The sequence below is a fragment of the Quercus lobata genome, chromosome 10 (genome assembly GCF_001633185.2).
Source record: "Quercus lobata isolate SW786 chromosome 10, ValleyOak3.0 Primary Assembly, whole genome shotgun sequence".
In the NCBI taxonomy this organism is placed as follows: Eukaryota; Viridiplantae; Streptophyta; class Magnoliopsida; order Fagales; family Fagaceae; genus Quercus; species Quercus lobata.
Window position 1 is genome coordinate 22536639 of NC_044913.1, and position 24004 is coordinate 22560642.

The 24004-nt window shown below is 32.4% G+C and overlaps 1 protein-coding gene across 1 annotated transcript; it reads right to left on the reverse strand.

Annotated features, from left to right (window-relative positions):
- Nucleotides 1-14213: 14213 nt before the first annotated feature.
- LOC115963643 (protein DENND6A) lies at nt 14214-23827 on the reverse strand. The gene is made up of 5 exons (XM_031082734.1): nt 23471-23827; nt 21234-23032; nt 20847-21039; nt 14653-15017; nt 14214-14559 (listed from the first exon to the last, which is right to left on the reverse strand). Exons 2-4 carry the CDS (start codon nt 22844-22846, stop codon nt 14796-14798), a joined length of 2028 nt encoding a protein of 675 aa, XP_030938594.1. The 5' UTR covers nt 22847-23032; nt 23471-23827; the 3' UTR covers nt 14214-14559; nt 14653-14795.
- Between the last annotated feature and the right edge of the window lie 177 nt (nt 23828-24004).

Consider the following 24004-nt stretch of genomic DNA (forward strand, 5'->3'; position numbering starts at 1 on the left):
TTAATCATGGCTTTTCCCTTTCCCCTTACGTTATTGGGACACTCAATGTTAAATGGCCAACTCCATTGCATTCATAACAAGTGGTTGTGGGATTTGATGATCCTTCAGTAGACTTCTTCCACTTGTAATCCTTCTTTTTTCCCATCATCCTTTTGAAATTCTCTTCTTGAATCGGATGACTTTCTGAAAGGTTTTCAATCTTGTCTTCCAAAATTCTTCTTGAACGTTAGAAATTTCCTAATACTCTTTGCAAGGTATGCTATCTACTTTTCAATATGACTCTCATTTGGATTTAAACTCTTCAATTCTTCAACCAACTTAAGAGCAATGGATATTTTGAACTTGCGCAAGGCAGTCCTATCTCTTAGGGAGGGCTAGTAGAATATTTATAGAATATTTACTAATAATATAGCATTTTATTAGCACCCTTAATGAAAATTTTAAAAACTCAGGGGGGCCATGGCCCCCCTTAGCCCCTCCTTAGCTTCTCTAGTGCAACCAACTCATGGGTTTGATTTAATCAATATCCTTGCTCTCTTCAATTGCAGCAACTTTAAGTCAAAAAACTTCAACTAAGGACCTTAAGACCTTTTTCACAATCTTCTCGTTTGGAATCCTTTCTCCAAGGTTGAGCTTAGATGTCACTATTTCATTAAGCTCGAAATAGAATGAGTTGAATGATTCATCTTCACCCATCTTCAGCACTTCAAAGTGAGTCGTAAGCATTTGAAGCTTTGTGTCTTTGACTCTTTTGGTACCTTTTTACATTGTCTGTAGGATGTCACACACTTCTTTAAACATGTCCACATGAGATATCTTGTGAAATTCTTCATGAGACGCACCACAAAGCATTCACAGTTTTGTTGTTAGCATTAAACTTATCTTTTGTAGCTTTATCCCATTTAGCCTTAGGCTTATCGGATACTATCCAACCAAACTCAATGAAAGTCCAAATGCTATCATCAATGGAATAAAGGAAATCACACATACACCTCTTCCAATAAGTGTTGGGGACATATTTTTATGTAATTGGCATATCCTTTGACAAAACGCACTTTACTTGTATTTGGATAAATCTTAGTAGGTTCAAGATGATCATTACAAGTAATTAAATTGAAGACATGAAGACTACTCAAGAACTGCTCAAGAAAAGTGCAAATCTGCAGGTCTCGATACCTCCTCGACAGAAGCTCGATCTGTCGAGATTCATTAAATCTCGACAGATGTCTCGATCGATCGAGCTTACGAGTTTTCAGATTATAACCAGCAATGTTTTTATTCTAAAAAGCTATTTGTTTATGGGTTTGTATAATCCTTATTGGACTAGGAAAACCCAAGGTTTGTATAAACCTATTTGGAATAGAAGAGCCCATTAAGCTCCTATTTAAAGGAGGTGGGAAAAAGAAAAACCTAACCCTAAAAGAGCTTCATAAGGTTTTCTTTTTGAAACCCTAAGCCTCCTCCTACAGAAGAAAGAGTTCTTACTGCGTTTCTTGTATGCCTTTGGGTTCTGTAACCAAGCAAAGTCTCTTGCACCAACATTGAAGATCTTATTGGTGTTTCCATGTGAAGTTGCTGCAAATCAACTACAACAATCAAAGGGTTGCTGTGGAGTTAGTCATGTACAGGGATTCGTGCAAAGGAGTAAGTTGCGTACTAGGGTCCACGTATCAGATTGGTTAGTCATGTATTTGGGAGCCGTGCATCAAAAAGGGGAACTGTCACTACAGAACAAGTTCAATTGGGTATTGGGGTAAGGGTTCAACTGTAGGTTGGTAAGATACTTGGGATTCCTTTACTTGTAACCGCTTGTTGTGATAATAGTGGAGTTTCGAGAGTAGTGACCTGAAAATCACCCGATGGGGTTTTTGCCGTTAGGTTTTTCCCATTCATAAACAAATCACTGCGTTATTTATTTTCCGCTGCATTATTAGTTTATTGGTGATTTGTTTGTGCTACCACGCGTTTGTATGATAAATTGATTAATTAATAACTTGGCTAATTAATTAATTAATTTTTATCACAAGGGGTCATTTAGTTTGTGGCCTATCAATAAGCACAATTTCTCCCATAAAAAAGTGGGGCAGTAGCAAGCGATTGACCACATTCCATGATGCTATCAAATCAAAGGAACACCACAAAAATAGGGGAACGAACAATAACAAGATAAAGACAGTTGGAAACAAGGGTTCAAGGACCACACAAAGTGACGTGAATCACAAACCAATGTGTACCTACTCTAATACCAATTAAAAAGTGTTATATTATCCCTAGCAAGTATTTAAAACCCTTAAGACAAAGTTTTATGGCTTAATCACTTTTAATACTAAACTAACAACTTAGTCCAATATATGCGTTTAGCCAAGTTTCATATTGCAGGTAAGATTAAGAACAATCTAAAGCATGTAAAGAGCAATATGAAAATGCAGAAAATAAAACAAACCACACGAAAACACCAAGACATGTTTCCAAAGAGGAAAACCTGATCACCCGAGCGAAAAAAACCTCTTCGCCAACCACCTCTTAGAAAACTCCACTAGAATGAATAGTTGTAGTACATGATTGACTACAAACCCTCCAAGCCTATATCTCCCTGTGTACTTGAGCCCTCCCAGCTCCAAATAGCAACTAACTTCCCTAAGTCTTTTCTTCATCTAGCTTACCAGAGTCACCACTGTTAAGCCACCAACAGAAAGCATCAAAGGATTTGGATTTGGATATGGCTTCTTAAGTTTCCATAGACATTCACTCACTCACAAGGTCTCTGTTTATGGATAAGGATAGTGTTTATAGAATCTCAATTAATAAAATGAATGAGATGGAAAAGAGAGGTAGGATTTTTGGTTTTTCTCAAGGCAAAAAGCTCTCACTTTTCATACACTTGATAGGCTTCTCTCTTCTATCACTCTTTTTTGGTTTCTAGGGTTTGTTCAATCCTTATCTAAATCCCCTTGCCACGCCTCACAGCTGTGTCTATGTTTGTGCTGGCAAATATGCAGTGGACAAGTGTAGTGCAGAGTACAGAGATCATGCAACTTGCAACCTGGTCGAGCTTTATGGTCACGTGGTGGTTGCAAGTTGCATAACTACAATCTCATCCAAAACACCTGCCACATGGATCTTGCGGTGATCTAGGCTGCCTCTTGGTCTCAATATCTCTGGTTGATGCATCTTCCAAACTTGATGGAAAGGCTTAAGTACTCTACTGCAAATTACATAAAAGGCCAAGAAAGATACATCAAACATAAAATGCATTACCAAAAAAAAAAAAAAAAAGGTCACTGAATAAAGCCAACAAATAAAATGGATTTCTCAATGTTGTTGTGCAATATAGATCCAAAGGCTAAATTATGTAATGGTACAAGACTGATATGCCGTGGATGTTTTAACAATGTAATTGACACTAAAATTTTGACTGGACAATATATAGGTACACGGATTTTCTTGCCAAGAATCCCTTTGAAATCAACAGAAAATGTACACCTATCATTTGTAATGATCAAACCACAATTTCTTGTACGTTTGAGCTTTACACTTAAAATAAACAAAGTGCAAGGTCAGACAATTCCAAATGTTGGAATTTATCTTCTTGATCATGTTTTTAATCATGGCCAATTAATTGTAGCTTTGTCAAGGGGAGTATCCCAATTCACCACATATATTAGTGCAAAAAGGAAGAATACCTAAGAAGGAACGTGTTTACACAAGAAATATTGTGTATAAAGATGTTTTGTTCCCTTCATCATAGGTACTAATTAACAATTTGCAAGCACTATCTTAGCTATTGATTTATTTTAATACTTTAAAACTTTTAATGGATATGGTGTCATCCTTTTAATATTCATTTCTTAATATTTTTCATGTATGCAATTAATTGGTAACAAGAAGGATGCACAAATCAAACACGAGGATTGAGTCCCCTATGCTGAATAATGGAGCACATGCTATTCCTACTGCTCATTGGGAGAAGTGGAAGGATGATCAATCAATATCAAACATGGAGGCTATTGATAACAATGTATATTTCTTTTTAATTTTATCTTTAATCAACATCCCTTTCTATTGTTTTATCAAAATTAATATAAAAAAGGTTGTGCCGCATATGGATTAGGTTTGAAAATTGTGAATTTATTCACCTAGTTGGGGATTTACTGTGCAAGCTGACAAGAAAGAGCTTTGGAAACTGGTGAAACGAGTTTTAGAGTCACAAGCATTAAAAAGGTATGTTATGATATTTTTTAAAATAGGATAATGACTAATTGATAATCTTAATATACAAACAAGTTTAAAATAGAATTAAAAAAGTGTGTTATGCTATTTCTTCACTTTCAAGTTTCAAGAACAAAGAAAACAGCAAACCAATGTTAAGGACAATAAGATTTCTAACATTATAAGAATAAAGACAAAAGAAAAAAGAGTTTCTAGGACGATGTGATCTCTAGCTCTCATGCCAACAAAGACAAACAAAGAATGAAAATCAAGGACATTGTGGTTTTCAACATTCATGAGAAAAATGAAAAACGAAGAGATATTCCCAAGGACGATGTAATTTTCAATATCCAAAAGAGTAAAGACAAACAGAAAATGAGAGTCAAGGATGATGCGATAATAAAGCAGTTACAAATCATGACTACATCTACTTTGTAAAAATAGAATTAATTAGGTAGTTTTTATATAATTTTTTAAAAAATATTTTGGTAATTAAATGACAATTCTTCAAGTCCCAAACTAAAGTAGACCATTTAACATACATGGAGCAATGCAATATCATCAAAAAGTTAGTTCAAATATTTCATTTCACAAGTATATGCTTGATTTGTATTCCACTTATCATTGTTGTGTACGTTTTAAAGTGTCTATTAATAACACAAAATAACACATTTTGTATCATATGTTCATGGCAAATGTGCTGTAAAGCAATTAGAATATGGAACAAAATACATTGCTTCGCCATAGCCTGCATAATTTTAATAAGATGACATATTTCATGTTTCTAATGTAGTGAATTATTTTACAATTTTACATGATATAAATATTTCAAGTTTTTATATTGATCCATCAACTTCTTCATAATAGCTTTTGGAAATTTTTTCACCCGTAATTTGTAAATAGTTTTAGTTACAATTTTGTTATGCATTTTCCTCCCCCCAAAGATTAATACTGAATTATAGCATCATCTTCCAATCATTAAAACATTAATTACTGTAAATGTTTAAAAGTAAAATAGAGATAGTGTCATAATTTTTAGGATCTTTCTCTACGTGATTTTTTTTTTTTTTAATTAGTTATTTGTACGTGAATTAGTGAATGGATGAAACAATCTAAAATTTTGAATTAAAATAAATAGTGGTAATACAAAAGAGAAATGTTGTGTCTACAACATTTTCACAACAAATATTAAGTAATAGGTTGCTATAGGTTGTTATTTGTGGGGCAAAAATATAATTTCAGTGATAAGTTCAAATTATAACCAATAACAACTAACTAACTATGATTAATTGTGAAAGTTTTGAGAATATGTTGTGGACGTAACACTTCTTAATTCAAAATGGAGAAGAGAAAGGAAAATGCCAAAAGCTTTGAAACATTTAAAAAAATGTAAATTACTCTTTTAACATTTTTTTTTCATTAAAATTATTTAACTAAAAAATAGGGGTATTTTAGAGAGTTTAAGAATTTTTATAAGGATATTATAGTACGCAAAATGATAAAATCCAAACATAATATTCAATGTTTATGTTTATATTTATATTTATGTTAATGTGTATGCTTAAGTTATATTTTGCGTGGATTCTAGTTAACTCAAGTGGTAAATCTTTGATGGTTGAATAAGAGATCTAGGATTCAATTCCTGTCTACACCAAAAACTGATTGGTATCATGGTCTGATAATAAAAACAATCATCAGAAGTGAATGTTATAAATTGGAACTCTCTAAAAAAAATGTTTATATTTTGCAGCCTTGTTAATTATGAAATCCACATCAATATATATATATATATATATATATATATAAGTGGAGATCTCATGCGAGTGTGCATTATGTCCTACCAAGTGGTGCTCTAATTTTGCATTTAGCCTTTTTTTTAACCTCTTTTTTAAAGTTTTTTTTACTATTATCCAAAAGTTTACATTAACTTATTTTACTGTTATCTCATTAATATCTCATTTATTGCCTAAACTTACACCACATCTTTCTCTATTCTCCGTGTCTTTTAGCATACCTACTGTTTTAGTATTTAAACTAAAACAAAAAACAAAATAAAATAAGTAAGGACTAATAGTAATAACTAGTCAGATAAGGCTCTGAAGAGAGATAGAGAGACACAAAAATGTTGTGGATTGTTAAATAAAACGCATTATTTCACCATATATTACCAAAATAAATGACCTGAGACTAAAAAAACATTTGAAAGAGAGTAAAAGAGAAATCTGAGAGGTCACCACCTCCGTTATATTGGCCTCCCACCACCATCAAGACGCCGAAACCCCTACAGGTAATTTTTTTTTTTCTTTTTTCCTTTTAAATTAGGGGCTTAAATATGATTTAGGTTTAGATAATTTGGTTGAATAGTTTTTTTTTTTTTTTTTTTGGTATATAAGTAGAGAGAATATTTGGTGCGCAATGTAAAGCCATATTCTACCATGATTTAATTTTAAATTATCTATAAGACACATACATACACACTTGCCCACATGCACCATGTCTTAATGTCGCATTATTGATGAGTGGAAGACGGTCAGAGAGTTGGGCATACTTTTATTTCATGGTATGAAATATGCGATCACGACACAAATTAGTTGATTTTCATGGTCCTGTTACTCTTTTGCATTTATATTTGGTTTCATAATTTAAAAAAAATAAATAAATAATCTTACCTTAAGAAGGCTACAAATATGCAGTGAAGCTACTAAACTAATTTTTATTATCTTAAAATGTATATGTTTCTTTACTCTAATTTGGTTTACTTTTTCTTTATAATATATGTACAATATTATCCAAAACTATCTTACATAAAATATCACAAAATTATCTGTGCATCACAGGGGCAACTTACTAGTATGTATAATTTAAGGCTGGATATGTTAATTATCCAAACAAAATTTGTTTGTTTTTTCCTTTACATATTTTGATTATTTGTATTAGAACTTTAAGATTTTTGAAAAAATTTATAAGGTGACTAAAAAAATTATGTTATAAGGTTCAACTTGTATTTATTTATTTATTTGTGCATAAAAATTATAGGAATTTTTTTTTTCTTTCTATACTTTTAATATATTATTTATTAAATACCTTTTTAATTATTTAAATAAGATTATTAAAACTACGTAAAACCTACAAAATCACTCTTTTTTTTTCATATGTTTTTCCAAAAATTTTTAAAAAGAAAAAGAAAAATGAACTCCTTACCTCCAAGGAGTCATAAGGCAAAGCACCTGAAAGGCCGAGACTTGCAAAGAAGATGATAAATAAGATTTTTTTTTTTTTTTTTTTATTAGTAATTATAGACATTCCCTATCTATTAATTATGTGCATAATCACAACTGTTCCTACAAATGGCAATATAATGTCCATTAAAATTATCTTACATGTCTATTATTACGCATCCTCGCTTAATTTAGCGAGATAGGATATCATGTTTAAGCTAGCAAAATTTTGGGTAATTTGAACGATTATATTCACTCAAAAAGCTCTGTTAACTTTAGTTTGTTTGTTTCTCCAAAAAAAAAAAAAAAAAAAACACTTAGTTGTTTAAAATGCAATCCTAACGGTTTCTAAAAAGAGTACATGTGTTATTAAATTTATTTAGCAACAACAACAGGTTAATAAAATGTCTCGCAAGGCTCCTACAACTTTCCCCAACTAGCCTAAACTAAAGAAATAAGAAATAAATATATGTATGCTAATTTTATACTTAATATTGCCATAAAATAAAAAACATGAATATAATAATAATAATAATAATAATAATAATAATAATAATAATGCGTGTTTTAGCTTTCAAAAATATCAATCTTTGGTTTTAAACATATATCATAAAAATAAAATAAAAAGGGAAAAACTAAATCAAGATATTGATATGACTATACTTATATTGACCATCTCCATCATAAATAAGATATTCTTCAATCCAAATTTGTGCTTCATTACTAGTTTTAGTAACACCATATTTAAGGATGATAATCATAAACAGTTTCTTTTTCTTTTTTCTCCCAAATTTTTGAAAAAGTATTTAAAAAAATAGTAAATCGATTTTGGTTTAAGGCTTTATGCAATTTTAATAATGTTATTTAATATATTCTCACAAAACGTTATTTGATAAATAGTAAATAAAAATATAGAAAGACAAAGCGTAAAAAAAATTGAACCTTATAAAAAAAAATTTATAGTCACCTTATAAATTTTTACGAAAGGCTCAAAGTTCCAATACAAAAAATTAAAACCCATAGAAGAGAAAAAAAAATATATATATATATATATATGTATATATAATTATTAACATAGTCATAAAATATATGTATGTTTTGTTTTTGAGAAAAAAAATATATGTATGTCGATTTCATAATTAAGAAGGCCACAAATATAAACATGAGTATAAACATAAACATAAACGTAACAAAAATAATTTCATTAAAAGAAAACATAAAAAAATATTTTGATTTTTAACTTTTGGTTTTAAACATATGTAATACAAATAAAACAAAAAGGGGGAAAACTAAATAAAGATATTGATATCACGACCAAATTTGTGGCTCATTACTAGTTTTATTTGCACCATATTTATGGATGATAATCATAGACAGAGCTATCTTTGAAATTGGCTTTAGATTATTATTCGTTTCAAGTCAACTATATATATTAAAATGATTGCAAACTAAAATCTGGGGGACATTGAGTAGTATAATTGGAATCGTTTTCACATTAAGGCAATTACTCTTTTATCACTATATTCAAAGTTTTAGTAAGGTCAATATTTTGTTTTTCTTTAATTTAATTCTATTATTCATATACTATTATTTCAATTCAATTTATTTAAACACCACCCTATTAATTCTAAAACAAAACAAGATAAACTTATTAAAACCGCAATAGAATTGCACCAGTTATTTGTAGGGATAAGTGCTCAAGTAAGATCAGTCACCCTAAACTAAGACACAATTCAATAAAATTTAAAAAACATTGAGGTAAAATCATTTATCCTTGTTATCGTTCTCTTTGCAAGTCTTAGGTGATTAGAGGTGGCCATCTTCGCAAATAAGGAGTTTATTTTTCATTTTTCTTTCAATGTTTTGGGAAAAAAAATATATTTAAAAAAATTAATAAATGGATTCTGATTTTGTAGGCTTTATGCCAATTTAATAATTTTATTTAATAGATTCTCAAAAAAAATGTATATTATTTAATAAATAGTAAATTAAAAATATAGAAAGACAATGTAGTTTTCCTATAATTTTTATGCGCCCAAAAAAATAATAATAATTGAACCTTATAACATATTTTTATAGTCACCTTATAATTTTTTGTAGAAAGCTTAAAATTCTAGTGCAAACAATTGAAACATGTGATTTTTAGTTTTCTAAAATATCACCTTTTGGTTTTAAACATATGTAATACAAATAAAATAAAAAGGGGAAAACTAAATCAAAGTATTGATATCGGTGTGAATAGATCTACCAATCAACCTGAATAACTTCACCATAGCAACAACTTGATTCTTGTCATTTAACTTTGATGTAGATTCACTTGGAAACCTCTTAAATTGTCAATATGGGGCCAAAGATGACCATTGGCGCACACAAGTCATCACAAAATCTCCTTCTATTCTTTCTAAACTCACATGCTCAATAGGTGGAGGTTTTGTCTTCTCCCTAAAACAAGTTAAAGTTAGGGTTTCTACCTCTACAACCTTATTTAAAGTAGGACTTAGTAGGCCTTTAATTAGTCTCTCTATTCGAGTTACAAAATCGCATACTTACAAGTGTCTTAAAGTATAAAAATTTCAGCCAAAAACAGAATCCATGAGTCTCGATCGATCGAATGATATCAAGGCAATATCTAGATTTAATGAAGCTCAATTGATTAACCTGCAATCAAGACTTGTGTCGAGGTAGGAAATTTAGAAACTCTTGTGCAAATTTTTAGCAAAATCTTATGTCTTCCAATATCATCTTCAAACACACTCCTAGACACCAAAAACTTACAACTCAAAAATAAAATTAAACAAGATTCTGGATATTGGTTGTTAAGTGTCAACACCTAATAATTTTGGACCTAACAATTACAATGCTTTGTTTTCTTATGTTATGTTATTCATTCTGTTTGCAATTGAAAATTAAACTTATATAAATATATATATATATATATATTGTTGATGAGGAGAAGGAGAATTGATCTTTTTGAAAGAAAGAATAGTGATTTAATTGTGATATTCCAATAATGTAAAGTCTGCTCCTCTTTCATTTGCAAATAGGTGAAAATGAAGAAAGGAGTGCACTATTAGTTGATATCCTTTGTCATTAAGAAAGGAAGATTGATGCACGTTATGATCAAAACAAAAAAAGTCTACCACTTCAGGGTGAAACGCCATATGGCCTAAGTGTAGGGCAGATTACCAAGTTTAATCTGTCCTTACAAAGAAAAAGGGATTGTTAAGTTTTGCATTTTAATTAGGATTTTAATCCTACAAAAGCTTCATATAAAATTTTAGGTTAATTATTGATACACTGCACATTGCTAGTTACACACAACCTGTAAAATAATGTTTTGAACGCGATTTTAGCCTATGTATATGTATACACTGTATATAATTATTACTCAAAACCTTATATTTATTCCATTCATTTTTCTACTGTTAAACATATCTTTTTGAAAAATTAGGAAATGCGGTAGATTTATACCAAATACAAGCCTAATGTTTATGTGATTCATTCATAATGATGGGCTCTTCTACAAAACTCTCGTTATTGATAGTTGCTTTCTTATTTTAAAATTGCCTTTATTTTCTTTCAATCTTTCATAATTTGATAATAAAGGCAATTAAAAGTTACTATGATTTTTTAGTGGAATTGTGGTATGCCTTTGTGTTAAAACCTCTTTCCTTCTCCCTTATACGTGTGTGTTTCTCAAAAAAAAAAAAATAATAATAATAATAACTTTACATTTTATTACTTTTTTTTTTCAAAAAAAGTAAAATTTCCTAAAAATAATTTTTAAAATAAAATACTTCAAAATTTTACCTTACCATCTCCAAACTATGCCTAATTGAAAATTTCCCAATATTTCACAAAGTTGAGGATTAAAACCTAGATGTGGCAAACAAGCGGGTCGGTTCGGGTTAGTCAATCAAGTTGCGGGTCAAAACGGGTTATTTTAAGCAAGTTAGGAAACAGGACAAGTCAATCAGGTTGTGGGTTGGGTTAGGTTAGCTCATATTTTTTTTTTAATGAAACAACATATATTTGTCATTTAGAAAGTCATACAGAAAATTACTTGATGTAAAATGCATTACTTTGAATTCACTACTCATATCAAGAACAAGCTCAGTTAAACAAATTAATACTTGTTCAATAATTTTAAAATTATACAAATCCCAGCATTGCTAACCAAAACAAAATAGCACAAAAGATAAGTAAAACAAATACACAAGTTTCATTTCTACACAATATCAACATCCCAAAACATAAAACAAAATTACAAATACCTTATTGGATAACTAATTTGATAAAAAATAAAAACGTATAAGAAATTTACAATCTTGAAAACTAATTTTATAATCTATTATTAATTGTGGTTGTCACTCTATTTCAATTTGAGAATATACATTAAATTTTGTACACAATATCAACATCCCAAAACATAAAACAAAATTACAAATACCTTATTGGATAACTAATTTGATAAAAAATAAAAACGTATAAGAAATTTACAATCTTGAAAACTAATTTTATAATCTATTATTAATTGTGGTTGTCACTCTATTTCAATTTGAGAATATACATTAAATTTTGATTGTTTACTTATTTATTTTATACATTGTCTCTTTTATGAATATCATGTCATTGTTAAACAACACACAATCCATGAAATATCATAATTTATTTTGAAAAACCGTTTATTTTGGACATGAATTGTTAAAAATAGGCCTAAGCATTCATAACTTGTGCTAATTTCATTGATACTTTGGCTTCACTCTTTTCACACCTATAAATGTTTCTCATACATGTCTATAATTTTAAATATATGTTTTTAACTATACTATAACCAGATTATTTTGGCATATACTTTTCTATTTGATATTTAAAAATCTTTACTCATTGCAAAATCCCTCAACCTTTCATCTTTCAATTCATTTACATGCAGTTATATAAAGATCTCAATTGTTTCCTTAAAGCTCATAGCAACCAATTAAACTAATATTGTCCAAATTTTTTTTTTTTTATCAAAAAAAAAGTTTTAAAAAATAGTTCGGGTCATAGGTCGAGTCGGGTTGACCCACAAAAAACGGGTTGGGTCACAAGTCAACCCATTTTTGCTTTTAAAAAAAAAAAAAAAAAACTAAACTAAACTAAACTTTCGAGTTCTTAATTACATGTGAGCACAATCAGACCATCCAACAGTTTCGATTGTGATTAACTTTTCTCATTGATTCAATGAGAAAAAAAAAAATCTTGTTACAGTTGACATTTCAATAGTTTTTATGATGTTTGTGGTTTTAAGAATCTGGCATTGACGTTCATCAATCTAACCCAGTAATTGCAATATCAATAGAGTAATAGTTCAAACCATTGCATCAATTTCCTCATAACAACATTGTGTAATGTGTACCTATTGTTTTCGCTAGTTTACAATATCAATTCATTTGTTAGTGGAGAAAGAAAGACTTGAGGACATGACGCATGATTTTAGAATAAAACAAACTTATAAGATATTTAAAGATTAAGATTAGAAAAAAGCAAAGAATGTCAGCTTCAGCCATCAATTTTTCTCTTTGGCGGAATTTGAAATTTTTACGGTAGAGATGAGATGAGATGAGATGGCTATGTGGTCCTGTTTTGGAACTTGAATCCATTCCTTTATAGGGATGGAATCCTAGTAAAATGAAGTAAACAGTCTTTGTCATGCCCCCAACATAATTAGTATGATTTATATAAAATCTTGTACTGATTTAACTTTTTGATTCTTGCAATGAGAAACCCCACCACTAGTCTGATTTTTTTTTTTTTTTTTTTAATTCTTCTAAATTTGTTAATCTGGTTGAATTTCAATGACATGTTATATGTATCAACTGTCTTTGAATCAACGACCTAAATGGCTAAATCATTCGTGATTGTTATTGACGTGTAATCATGCAAAGATCAATTCAAAGAAAATCATCACAACTTAAAGTACACGCAAACCTTGTTTACATATAAAACATGTTCATGATTCGTTGACCCAATGTTTAAAAAAACCAAAACTGGTAGGTGAATTGAATCGAACAATTCAAGAGCTGAAAATGAAAGTTAAATTGAGCAATTGGGTCCAGTTTTAAAGCATTCCTCATAACCTAGTGATACTTCCTTCACCCAATTTAGGGAGATAGAGCCTAACCATAAGGGGTACAGGCCCATGTAAATAGCATAACAGTTGATCAAAGTTCCAAAAAGAAACAGCAGAATAGGGAAGGAATCAGTGGTGGGGTTCTGAAACTTTAAAGAGGATTTCTACTAATTGATTGGGTTCTTGACAAATAGCACTCAAATGAACCAAGTTTCTAAAGTCAGCTCAATTCCCTTCTCTGGTGGTAAACTTGAAGATGCTTCAAGCAAGAATAAATTTGAGAGTCCGTTTGGATACCGCTTATTTTGCTGAAAACTGAAAACTAAAAACAATTAAAAATAATAATAATTAAAAAATTACTGTTCATGTGTTTGGCAATGATCAGTGTCAGGCACGTGTCCAAAAAAAAAAAAAAAAAAAGACGCAATACCCAAACACTACCTGAATAGCCTCCAGAATAAATTATGCGTTTGCCTAACAGACGGAAGTACATATACTTTGGGGTTCCTTTTTAAATTTTCCCTATTACATCTTGGCAAGAAAAGGTTTTTTTTTTTTTTCCAAGGTAGGAATAAGTGGATCTTCTTGCCAAAATCTTTTGAGGAAAATAATCCTATATTTGTACTAATGCACAACTTGCTTTCTGTCTCTATGTACTCTGTTTACCTAAACACTATTTGCAAAAAACACTTCATTTTGCAGAAACTGTTTAGTGTTAACAATTGCATTACATAGCTCGATCCTTGATATTCATGAAAGATACGCCCCACCGTATAGATTGAAAACATTTTTGAGATTATAAAAACTACAAGTGAGTGCTCTTCCGTGAGTTACTCTACACGTTTCTAGCCTACAGTTGATCCCACAAATGAAAGCAACATAAATCTTCAACTTCCATTAAAAAGGCAAACACCAATCCCCACAAATTTTGAAATATCGAATTTGTTTGTAGGGTTCCAATTATTTCAAGTGTGCTTGGGGCACAGGTGATTCAGTAGCAGTTTTGAAATTCTTGTTCACCTGTTTGTTCAAAGGATACAAAGTCAAAATAACAGTATTATATTGATAGCATGATTTTAAGGAATTGAGATTTTGTATAGGTATCAATCTTACCTCATAATCAGTTGTGCCCTAAGTCAGAGAACTCCCAGTCTGATGACAGAGGAAGCTGAAAAATAATCAACATTTGCTGTCCTTCAGCAAAATGAGAACACCTTCTGTACCATACACAATATGTTTCCTAGCCAGGCTATTTATTATCTGGGCAATGTGGAAGACACAACCCCAACTTGTACTGATGGGTGCCCAAGAAGTTTTGTCATTTCGGGACTTCCTTGAAGAAGAGATGCTCTTTTTGGGTTTAATAGAAGAAGCTGCTGCATGTCCTTAGGAAGCACATTGAAAACTGCCTGCAGGTCTCCCTTCAGTTTCTGACGAGTTAAAACAGACTCTGCACTAGCACTTCCTGATTCCTGCAGCTGAAGATTGCATTTGATGGAAATGTAAATATATTGCCATAGTATCTTCATTATATAAATATGAATTTATGCAAGTTATATTTCACATAAAACAGTATTGTGCATAAGCACTACATAGTTAAAATTCTATAAAAAAATGTAGTAGTACAAATTTGTCATTTCAGAGACTACTACTCATTTTGATGATTTCTAATGAATAGCCAAATGAAGCATCCAATCACGTTTCGACTAACATCCCAAACCATCACGTGTGTGCGCGTGTGTGTGTATATACCCTCATTGGTTTATATAACTAGTCTAACTTGATTCCATTAAGATACATATCTAGCTGTATAATATGTTGTACAATGAAGAAACATCTGAAGTCAGAAGCTCAGAGATCCCATTTTGACAGTATCTAAATATAGAACATACAGCTTCCTATTCATATATTAAGATAGAAATAATACTATCAAATGTAAACATAAATAATAAATAAAGTAATGGCAGAGATGATGATTATACAATTTACATTTACTTTTGCCTTAAATGAAATTTTTTTTATAAATAAGGCCTAAATGCAAAAACATCCCCTGGGATTTGGGTCAGTTGCAAAAATCCCCCTTTGAGTTTCAATTCTTTATTATAACGTCTTGAGGTTTTCATATCTGTCAAATTGACCCCTTAGACTAACTTTTGATAACCTTTATGGGTGGAAAAATCACACGATCAGTGGTCCAAATCAGTTGATAAATCTTCTTACTAAGGTCACATAATGATTACATGATTTTTCCGTCCAATAAAGTTAACAGAAGTTAGTCTCAAGGGTTAATTTGGGCAGATATGGAAACCTCAGGGTGATAAAAGGAAGAACTGAAACTTTTAAGGGTGTGTTTGCAACTGACCCAAACCCCAGAGGGTGTTTTTGCATTTTGGTCAATTTATCCACACATTGGTTTATAAAGCTCATCTGATTGAAGAATATTCAGATAGGGTGTTTTGTAATGTTTAGCATCCACAAGTGCAGTAGTACAAGGCCAATAGTTCCCACCATTAATATTGAATAACAGAGATAAAATTGATATTCATATAGACTAAGGACATCCACGCATGATTTACATAGCTGGTCTGGACTTCAGAATGCAGCTAGGAAGTGTTGGGAACAAAAATCCATTTCAAACCCTCAAAGCAATTCGTATTGGCCAAATCCCTATTAGTGGATACCACAAACTTCTCTCTTTGGTACTCATGAGCAGTCATCCAGTTTAATTCTATTTCTTTTACTTTCTAATATTGTAATTCCTCGTCTTCATCTAGTCATCATTACCATTAAAAGGCTACAAATTCTTGCTATATTTTTACACTTATCATGTGAAGTTTGATGAATCTGATGCTATCACCAGATGTACTTCAGCTTCTAAGCCTAAATAGTATACCTTGGTAATTTAATACTACATTAATTATGATCCAAGCAACTATCAGATGCTGATATCTTTCTAAGTAGTCCAAGCATTTACCTCCCTCTAAATGAATCACATCAAGCATAAAAGAATAACATTCCACACATCCAAACATTGATATCTTTTGAAGTAGTCTCTCCATCACATCAAAAGCTCCCTCCCAGATTTAAGCATTACCAAAGAATTCCCAATAAAGTGAAAACAGACCAAAGCTCCTTATCAATAGTACAATGCAGAAAAAGGCAATCGCCTCCCCATTTTTTTTGAACATACAACACTAATGAACAATGATGTCCTTGCACTTTTTCAGCTTATCCACAGTTAGATTTTACCTTGTGCCAGTGTCCCAAAAAAAAGGAGCTACCTTTGTTGAAGCCTTTTGCCTTCCAAATGGCTCACATGGAAGATCCGCCACTAAAAACTCCTAACAAATCCCAATAATATGACCTACATCAAACTTAGGAGTCTAGACATTGCTGAACCCATTCTGTCCATTCCACTGATTAACTCTCACTGCATTAAGTACCAATGAAGTACATCATTAACACTCTACATATACCTTGTTATAGTGGCATCTTTATTCATTGCAATGGAAAACAGTTCAAGAAGAGAAGATAAAATGGTACATCTCCACGCCATAAATCATGCCAAATGCGAATGTAACTCCCATCACTAACAAAAAAAAGTTTTAATTTACTTCAAGAACATCTCCCAACCACACCTAATATGCTTCCACAGGCTCACATGATAAGTAGAACTGATGAAATACTCGCAGATCCTAGTCACCAACCACCACACAGATCTGCCAGTGACCACCCATCCCCGCCAGCATATTGCAGATTGTAACTCACTTAACCATTACATATTTGCCACTCACTGGCATCAATTCTGCACACTGCCCAAACCTCCATATTGACTAGGTGAACACTCTGTATCCTAACAGGTGCAGACACCAAGATTAGTGCTAATTGAATTTCAAATTTTGAAATTCCACTGATATAATTTTATCCTGATTGAGGATTATGTGGGATTATGCCTTTTGTTTTTGTTTTTGAATTATTTCTCTTATTGATGTACTCTTTGAAAGCGTATTTAAAAAGCTCTAAAAAAACATACAAGACAGACTATTGAGGAATGAAATTTTAAATTGGAATTTTAAAATTGCTGGGTGTTGATTTCTAGCAACTTAGGACAGTGGCGGTTCTAGGAATTTTTTTTAGGGTGGTCACTAAGAAATTTAAATTATACAAAAACTAATAAAGCGATAACTTGAATATTTGCTACAATTGCGAGTCAAGTCACCAAGGAGAGCAAAATTGTTGCAATTGCAAAGTCAAAAAGAGTATAACTGTCGTCACCATAAAAATAACTCCCAACCACAATATTTTTCTTAGTACCATTTTTATAAGGAAAAATGAAATTAGAGATTATTTTATTGAATAGGTTGAATGATCTACAAATTTAAATGATTAGCGATTTTTTTCTTTTTATTTTATAATAGGCTTTTTGTTGAACAATTTGTTCACTTGTTGTTGTTTGGTCTTGTCTTGTTTTTGTTTGGTTTATACTTGTTGTTATTTAAGATTTATTTTTTTTTTTAAATTTATAAAAGGGATTAAGGATTATGTTTGGGGCGCAGAATTAATTTTGGAGTAATACTATATTGTTACGTCCACAACATTTTTACAATAAATCTTATGGAAAAAAAATTGTAATTGATGGGTAAAAAAATAATATCGGTATTTGGGTCAAATTAGAATTAGTAACATTATTCTTATTTTTGTTGAACCCAAATTTTTGTAATTTTCAAGTCAGGATGTTTAACATTTTTATTAGGGTGGTCACAGTAAATTAGTTTAGCATATAATATTTTTTTAACAAGAATATATATATAAATTTTTTTGCAAGTCAAGGTGGTCCTGTGACCACCCTGGCTTGCACGTGGAGCCGCCAGTGACTTAGGAGACGATTATATAGCCAAATGAGAACTGGGTTTTTACAGTCTTGCCAATAGTGTAGTTTCAAATACAGAAATTGTTTTCTAATTGTAAAATTATATGCTTCTTCGAGCTTTCCTATTTCCAAATTCCAATCTTGTCCGGCAGTTTTGCATTAGCAATACCAGAACCCCAAGAACCAAAACAGATATTTCAAATTGAGAAACATAACTAGCAATAAGAAAATTACAGTTTCCAATATGGTAATGACTCATATTTCATGTGGATTATACTTCACAATTGACAGAAAAGAATGTCAAAAACAAAACAAGGTTTAAGCTTTGTAAGAATGGAAAGGAAAAATATGTATTAGAGTGTAGTCCTTCTACAATGGATGGATAACCCCAACCCAAAATGTCGGATTTAGAAAGAAGAGAGACAAGAAGCTACATGCGCAAAATCAAAGCTTGTGAGAATTGAAAGACAACTGAAAAATCCTCCATGATAGGAAAATGAAATAAAGTCAAATTCTAGAAAACTGACAACACGATTGGGTTAGTTTATTTACCCCAATTTTTAACACCTATTGATCTCAATAATTAACAAGTTCCTAATTTATCAAATATAGGTCACAATCAACTTCTATCTCCAAATGACATATTAGGAAACACAAGTTTTGCAGGTAATAGAAAGTGGAAGCATGGATGAGAGAGATTGATTACTATGTCAATTTTTGAGTTAGCATTGATTATTGCTTTTAAATTCAGAGAAAAGGTTTTTTTTTTGGATAATACAACAATGGGAGTGGGGGGATTTAAACCTTGGTATAATTCCTCCTCGACCCAGCCATTATTATCTAATCCCACTTGAGTCATACTATTAGGGCGTAATTGCAGCTATCCACCCTAAACTATCCATTTAGGTCATTGTAATGTCCACCCAAGATTACAAATTTTGCAATTAACGCCCTACTTTGAGATAAATCAGCAAAGTCTACCCCCACCAATCAAAATTAGTATACAATTAATAAATGAGAGAGTTGGTTGGATAGTGAGGTGCATAATATGTCAAAATTAACATATTGGTTCTCATATTGCAATTTCCACCCCCAACCAGCCGATTCATTTTTTGCTAATTTTTACATTGATTTCCGATTGTGGAATGGACATTGCGAATTAATCTTAAATTAGGGTGTTGATTGCAAAATTTATAGCTCAGGATGAACACTACAAATGATCTCATAGTTTAGGGTCAAGGATGCTTGCATCTCTGGGGTTTTGTGGATTCCAGAAGGGGGTACAGTTAGAGTGTGGAATTTAAGATTTTATAGAGCTTTTGAAGATTGGAAGCTAGCTGCATCTTATTATCTATTTCAGCTTATCCAAACTCGTATTCCTCAGGGTGATAGGGGAGATACCCTTTGCTGGTGGCTAAAAGGTGATGGTAAGTTTAATACCCGGTCTTACTATCATGCAATTCGGGGTGTTTCGAATTCTTTGTTTCCTTGGAAGGGGGTCTGGAAACTAAAGATTCCTAAGCGCGTGGCGGTCTTTTTGTGGACAACTGCTCATGGTTGGATCCTCACTTTGGATAATCTAATGCTTAAGGGTCGCCCTTTGACTAATTGGTGTTGTATGTGTTGCCGTGATGGGGAGTCAGCAGACCACCTTCTTCTTCATTGTCCTGTTACTCATTCCCTATGGACTTTTATGCTTCAAGCTTTTGGTATTCATTGGGTTATGCAAGGATTGGTGGTGGGTTTGTTATCTTGTTAGCATCAATGGCTTGGGAAGCATAATTTGGACATTTGGAATTTGGTTTTAGGGTGCGTAATGTGGATTGTGTGGTTGGAACGAAATCGTCGTTCCTTTGAGGACAAGGAGAAGACGTTGGATGAGTTAAAGGTTTTAAGCCATCGTAGTCTATTGGAGTGGTCTCGTTGTTAGGGTTTTACTGATTGTTCTTCTCTCTATGAGTTTATGTCTTCCCTTAGCCTAGTTTCCTGATTACCCTTTCTTATTGTGCTGTTTGCTCTTTTTTTCTTGTTGTTCATCATCATGAACATCGTGTACTTTCCTCTTATTTTTTTATCATTAATATTAGTTTTCTGATTACCTATCAAAAAAAAAAAAGACAAGTTTAAGAGGTAATCACTATACCAATCATCAGTTAATCACCCTTTGTACATTTTTAAATCTTTGATGTAGTCACACAAAGCACTTGATCCATGTCACCTTATGATCCCTCTCATGAAGAGATCAGTGCTGTCTTACTAGGATTCAGAGCTCACAGTAAGTAATGTTTTGAATATAAGGTGCTCTCTTGAAAGCTGCAAATGCTTCAAAATCAAGAAGGCTCTTATATGTGTTTTATGTTAAATCATGTTTTCTTAAAAAATAGCTGAAGATAAAAGCACAGCCAAGAAGAAAATAGGATATAAGGGGGAAAAACACCTGTATTTCTTCAAGAAAATGCCTCTCAATGGCATTGAAGGAATCTACAATTTCCAACTCAGACCTTTTAGAAATAAACTGCTGTATGTCAGTGTTCATCCTTGCCTGCCTCCACAGTTTATGCTGTTCTTGTTCAGCAACAGCACGCCTTCTTTGAAACCATGGCATAAAGTTGGGTCCTCTAAGAAAACGCCTAGGTAGAAAAGGAAGCATCTCTATATCAAAAACATTTATTTGACAGAATAAGTTGACAAAAGAAAACTAACTAAATATGCAGGAAAAATTAAACTTAAGGACGCCATATTTGATGAGAACAATGTAAGAGAAAGATGAGGGGTCATGTAGTAGTGGTAGTAAATGATGTATGTGGTAGTCAGTAATCATCACCTGTACAAGTCCAGCCAGTTAGACTTCATTCTCTTTGATAAGAACTTCCCTGGACCTCTTGCTGACAAACTTGCAAGAAATTCATCAGCATTAAATGAAGGGAGAGGGGGAGGGTCAACAAATGGAGAAGAACTTTCTGAAGGTGTCTTAGTCCTAAAATATGGACCAAAAGGAGCCAAAAAATTGGTAGTGAGCTCCAAGAAATGCCGCCGCAATATCTCGTTGTTAACAACTGACATTGACTCCTCAACCCTAGGTGACATCCCAGCATCTATAAGCCTATTTAAGATAGAAGTGTCCGGCTTCATTATTGCACCATAAGTGGTCCAGATGGCTTCCTTATGTTCTGTCATGAGACAAAGAGGACCATCTCTTTTCAACTTCACAGCACTTAACAAGTTTGAAGGAGAAAACTTCTTCAAGGAAAGCTGTTGAAGACCAAATGCTTCTGATCTAGCAGAAAATTTTCCACTAGAAGATCTCGTTGTGAAGGCAAGCCGGTTTGAGTTGGGAGCTGGGCTTCCAACTGAAACAATGTGGGGGATCTTACGGAGAGCTTTAAGGAAAAAAAGGTTTGTTACACCCAAAACAATTGGAGGAAATGTGTCTCCTTCTTGAAGTGAGTTCAAGTGGGCAAACTCAGGGTCATGAATTGTAAAGTAAGGCCTAAAATCAACACTATAAAGTAGTGGTGCAACCAAACTCACAAGACTGGCAACAGCCTCACAACACTGGGGAGGTGTTGGTGCAATTACAAGAATAGGCTCACCTATCAGTAATAATTCCCACAACACCCAGAGCTGCAATAGAAGCCCCCGGAATGTACCAAAAAGATCTGAATCATGGAAAAGACCCTGCGGTACTGACTGATTATTGGGAAGAAAAGGAGCCATAGAGTAAGCAGACTCTTCAAACAACATTCCACTTTCTGACGGCAAGCTATGAGCAGGTGGCAAGTTCACTTTAAGCATTGCATTCCCTATAGGGAGATCCATTAGTTTACCAGGTTTAGGAGCAGGCCACATTGAAACAAAAGCAGCAATATGCTCAAGAGCCTTTTTCCCTATATCAAAATACAATGGACCCATGATTTGTAACAAAGGTCTAAACACACTGGAATAAGGACTGAGAGACAAAATTACCACAGACTTCTGCTCACCACCTCGCTTTAGCCTCTCATCATGTCTCTGTCTATTAAAAACATAACCATACATGTGTCTTGAATCTTTGTTATTCTTGCGAGTATTGGATCTTGTCAGATTTCTTTTGTCTGTGGACTTTGGAGACAACTCCTTATCAACTTCAGTTATCTCTGAGGAAGAGACAAGGACAGATTGAGAATCATTCTGCCTTCGAAACCGGAAAAAGAAGATACAATCATGAATACTTGAACGGTTCTGGTGCTGGGAAACGGAATCTGGGAACGAACTAAAAGCGATTTCAAGTTCCTCATCTTTTGTAAGACAGCCAGGTGGGTAACACTCTTCAATGAGCTGACCCTGTTCAAGATCAAATCTAATAATACAAAAGGCCACAACCCATTGCCGCAAAGATGCAGGGTCAAGCTTTGGACTAAGTTCTGTCTTCACTGAAAAGGAAGGAGACCTACTCATTTCCTAGAAGTTCAACGCTGGCTTTTATTAATCAAGAGTCAAAACCCATCCCCCATCGTCTCCAGCAACCAATCATAAAATTACTAAGATTGTCTTCAAAGTTCAAAAAGAACAATGTCAAACTTTCCCACTCAATATTTTTCTGGGTTTTCTCCACTTCAACACTTGCAATCAAGAAATCAAAGCCTAACAAAGAAAAAGCAAAAAATACATTCATATGCACATTGAATGTGACAAGAGAGAGAGAGAGTGACAAACAACTCAAATAAGTAAAGTCATGTAGAGTAACAATATGATGCTTCATTGAAAAGCTTAAACATATATGTGCAAAAGGGAACACATTAAAATCTTTCAGATTGAATTTTCATCAATTGAGCAACACAACCACTTGCATTACTTCAAGTTGATAAATTTCTTTCCATTTGTTTTTTTCCCAGATAAGTACTTCAGGTTCACAAACTTTCGGTAATTAGAAAACTATAAAGTACAAGAATCAAATCCATTTTCTTTCCTTTCCTCCCAGTTTCCCATCAACCAAACAAAGTATAAAGCCAGAAAGAAACACTGTACAGCAATTACAGTTCAAATTCAGAGAGATCTATAACTGGGTTATCAGCATTTTACCTGAAATTCAAGAACCCAGATACAGTTTTTGCAAGACCCAATCTGGATCGGCAAGAATTGGGCTTCCAATTGCTCAAAAAACAAATGGGTAGCTGTGAAAAAAATAAAATATAGTTCAACCACAGTGGAGTTTGTGTAGGAAGGGAAAGTTCGGGCTTTTCCTCTAACCGTACGAATTGGAAGGTGAACTGCCGAACTGGATTTTGATTTTATGAAATTTCACAGAGAAATATAAATGTATGAAGGTCACTTTCAATTTTTTTTTTTTTTATAGGATCTTTCAATCTTTTTTGGACCCAAAACGAAAGTCACTTTCAATCTGACTCATCCAAAATGGGAAATAAAAAAAATGTTCTTTTCTCTCTTTTTTATCTCATAAATACTGGTTGTTTTTTTTAGGGGATACTAGTTATTCTTACACAAGGCAAAATTGGATCAGATTCAATAATCTACCCAAACCCAATGGAAAAAAAAATATATGGGAATGGGTATAGTTTTTGAACTTGTAAAAGAGGGGTCAACTCGAATCCGATC

Excerpts from the sequence above, each read along its gene's own strand:
- LOC115963643 (XM_031082734.1), bottom strand. The coding sequence starts at position 22,846 with ATGAGTAGGTCTCCTTCCTTTTCAGTGAAGACAGAACTTAGTCCAAAG. Across the intron at positions 21,040-21,233 it reads AACTGGCTGGACTTGTACAG|GCGTTTTCTTAGAGGACCCA; the intron begins GTGATGATTACT and ends TTTTCTACCTAG. Across the intron at positions 15,018-20,846 it reads ATTTTCTTGAAGAAATACAG|CTGCAGGAATCAGGAAGTGC; the intron begins GTGTTTTTCCCC and ends TGCAATCTTCAG.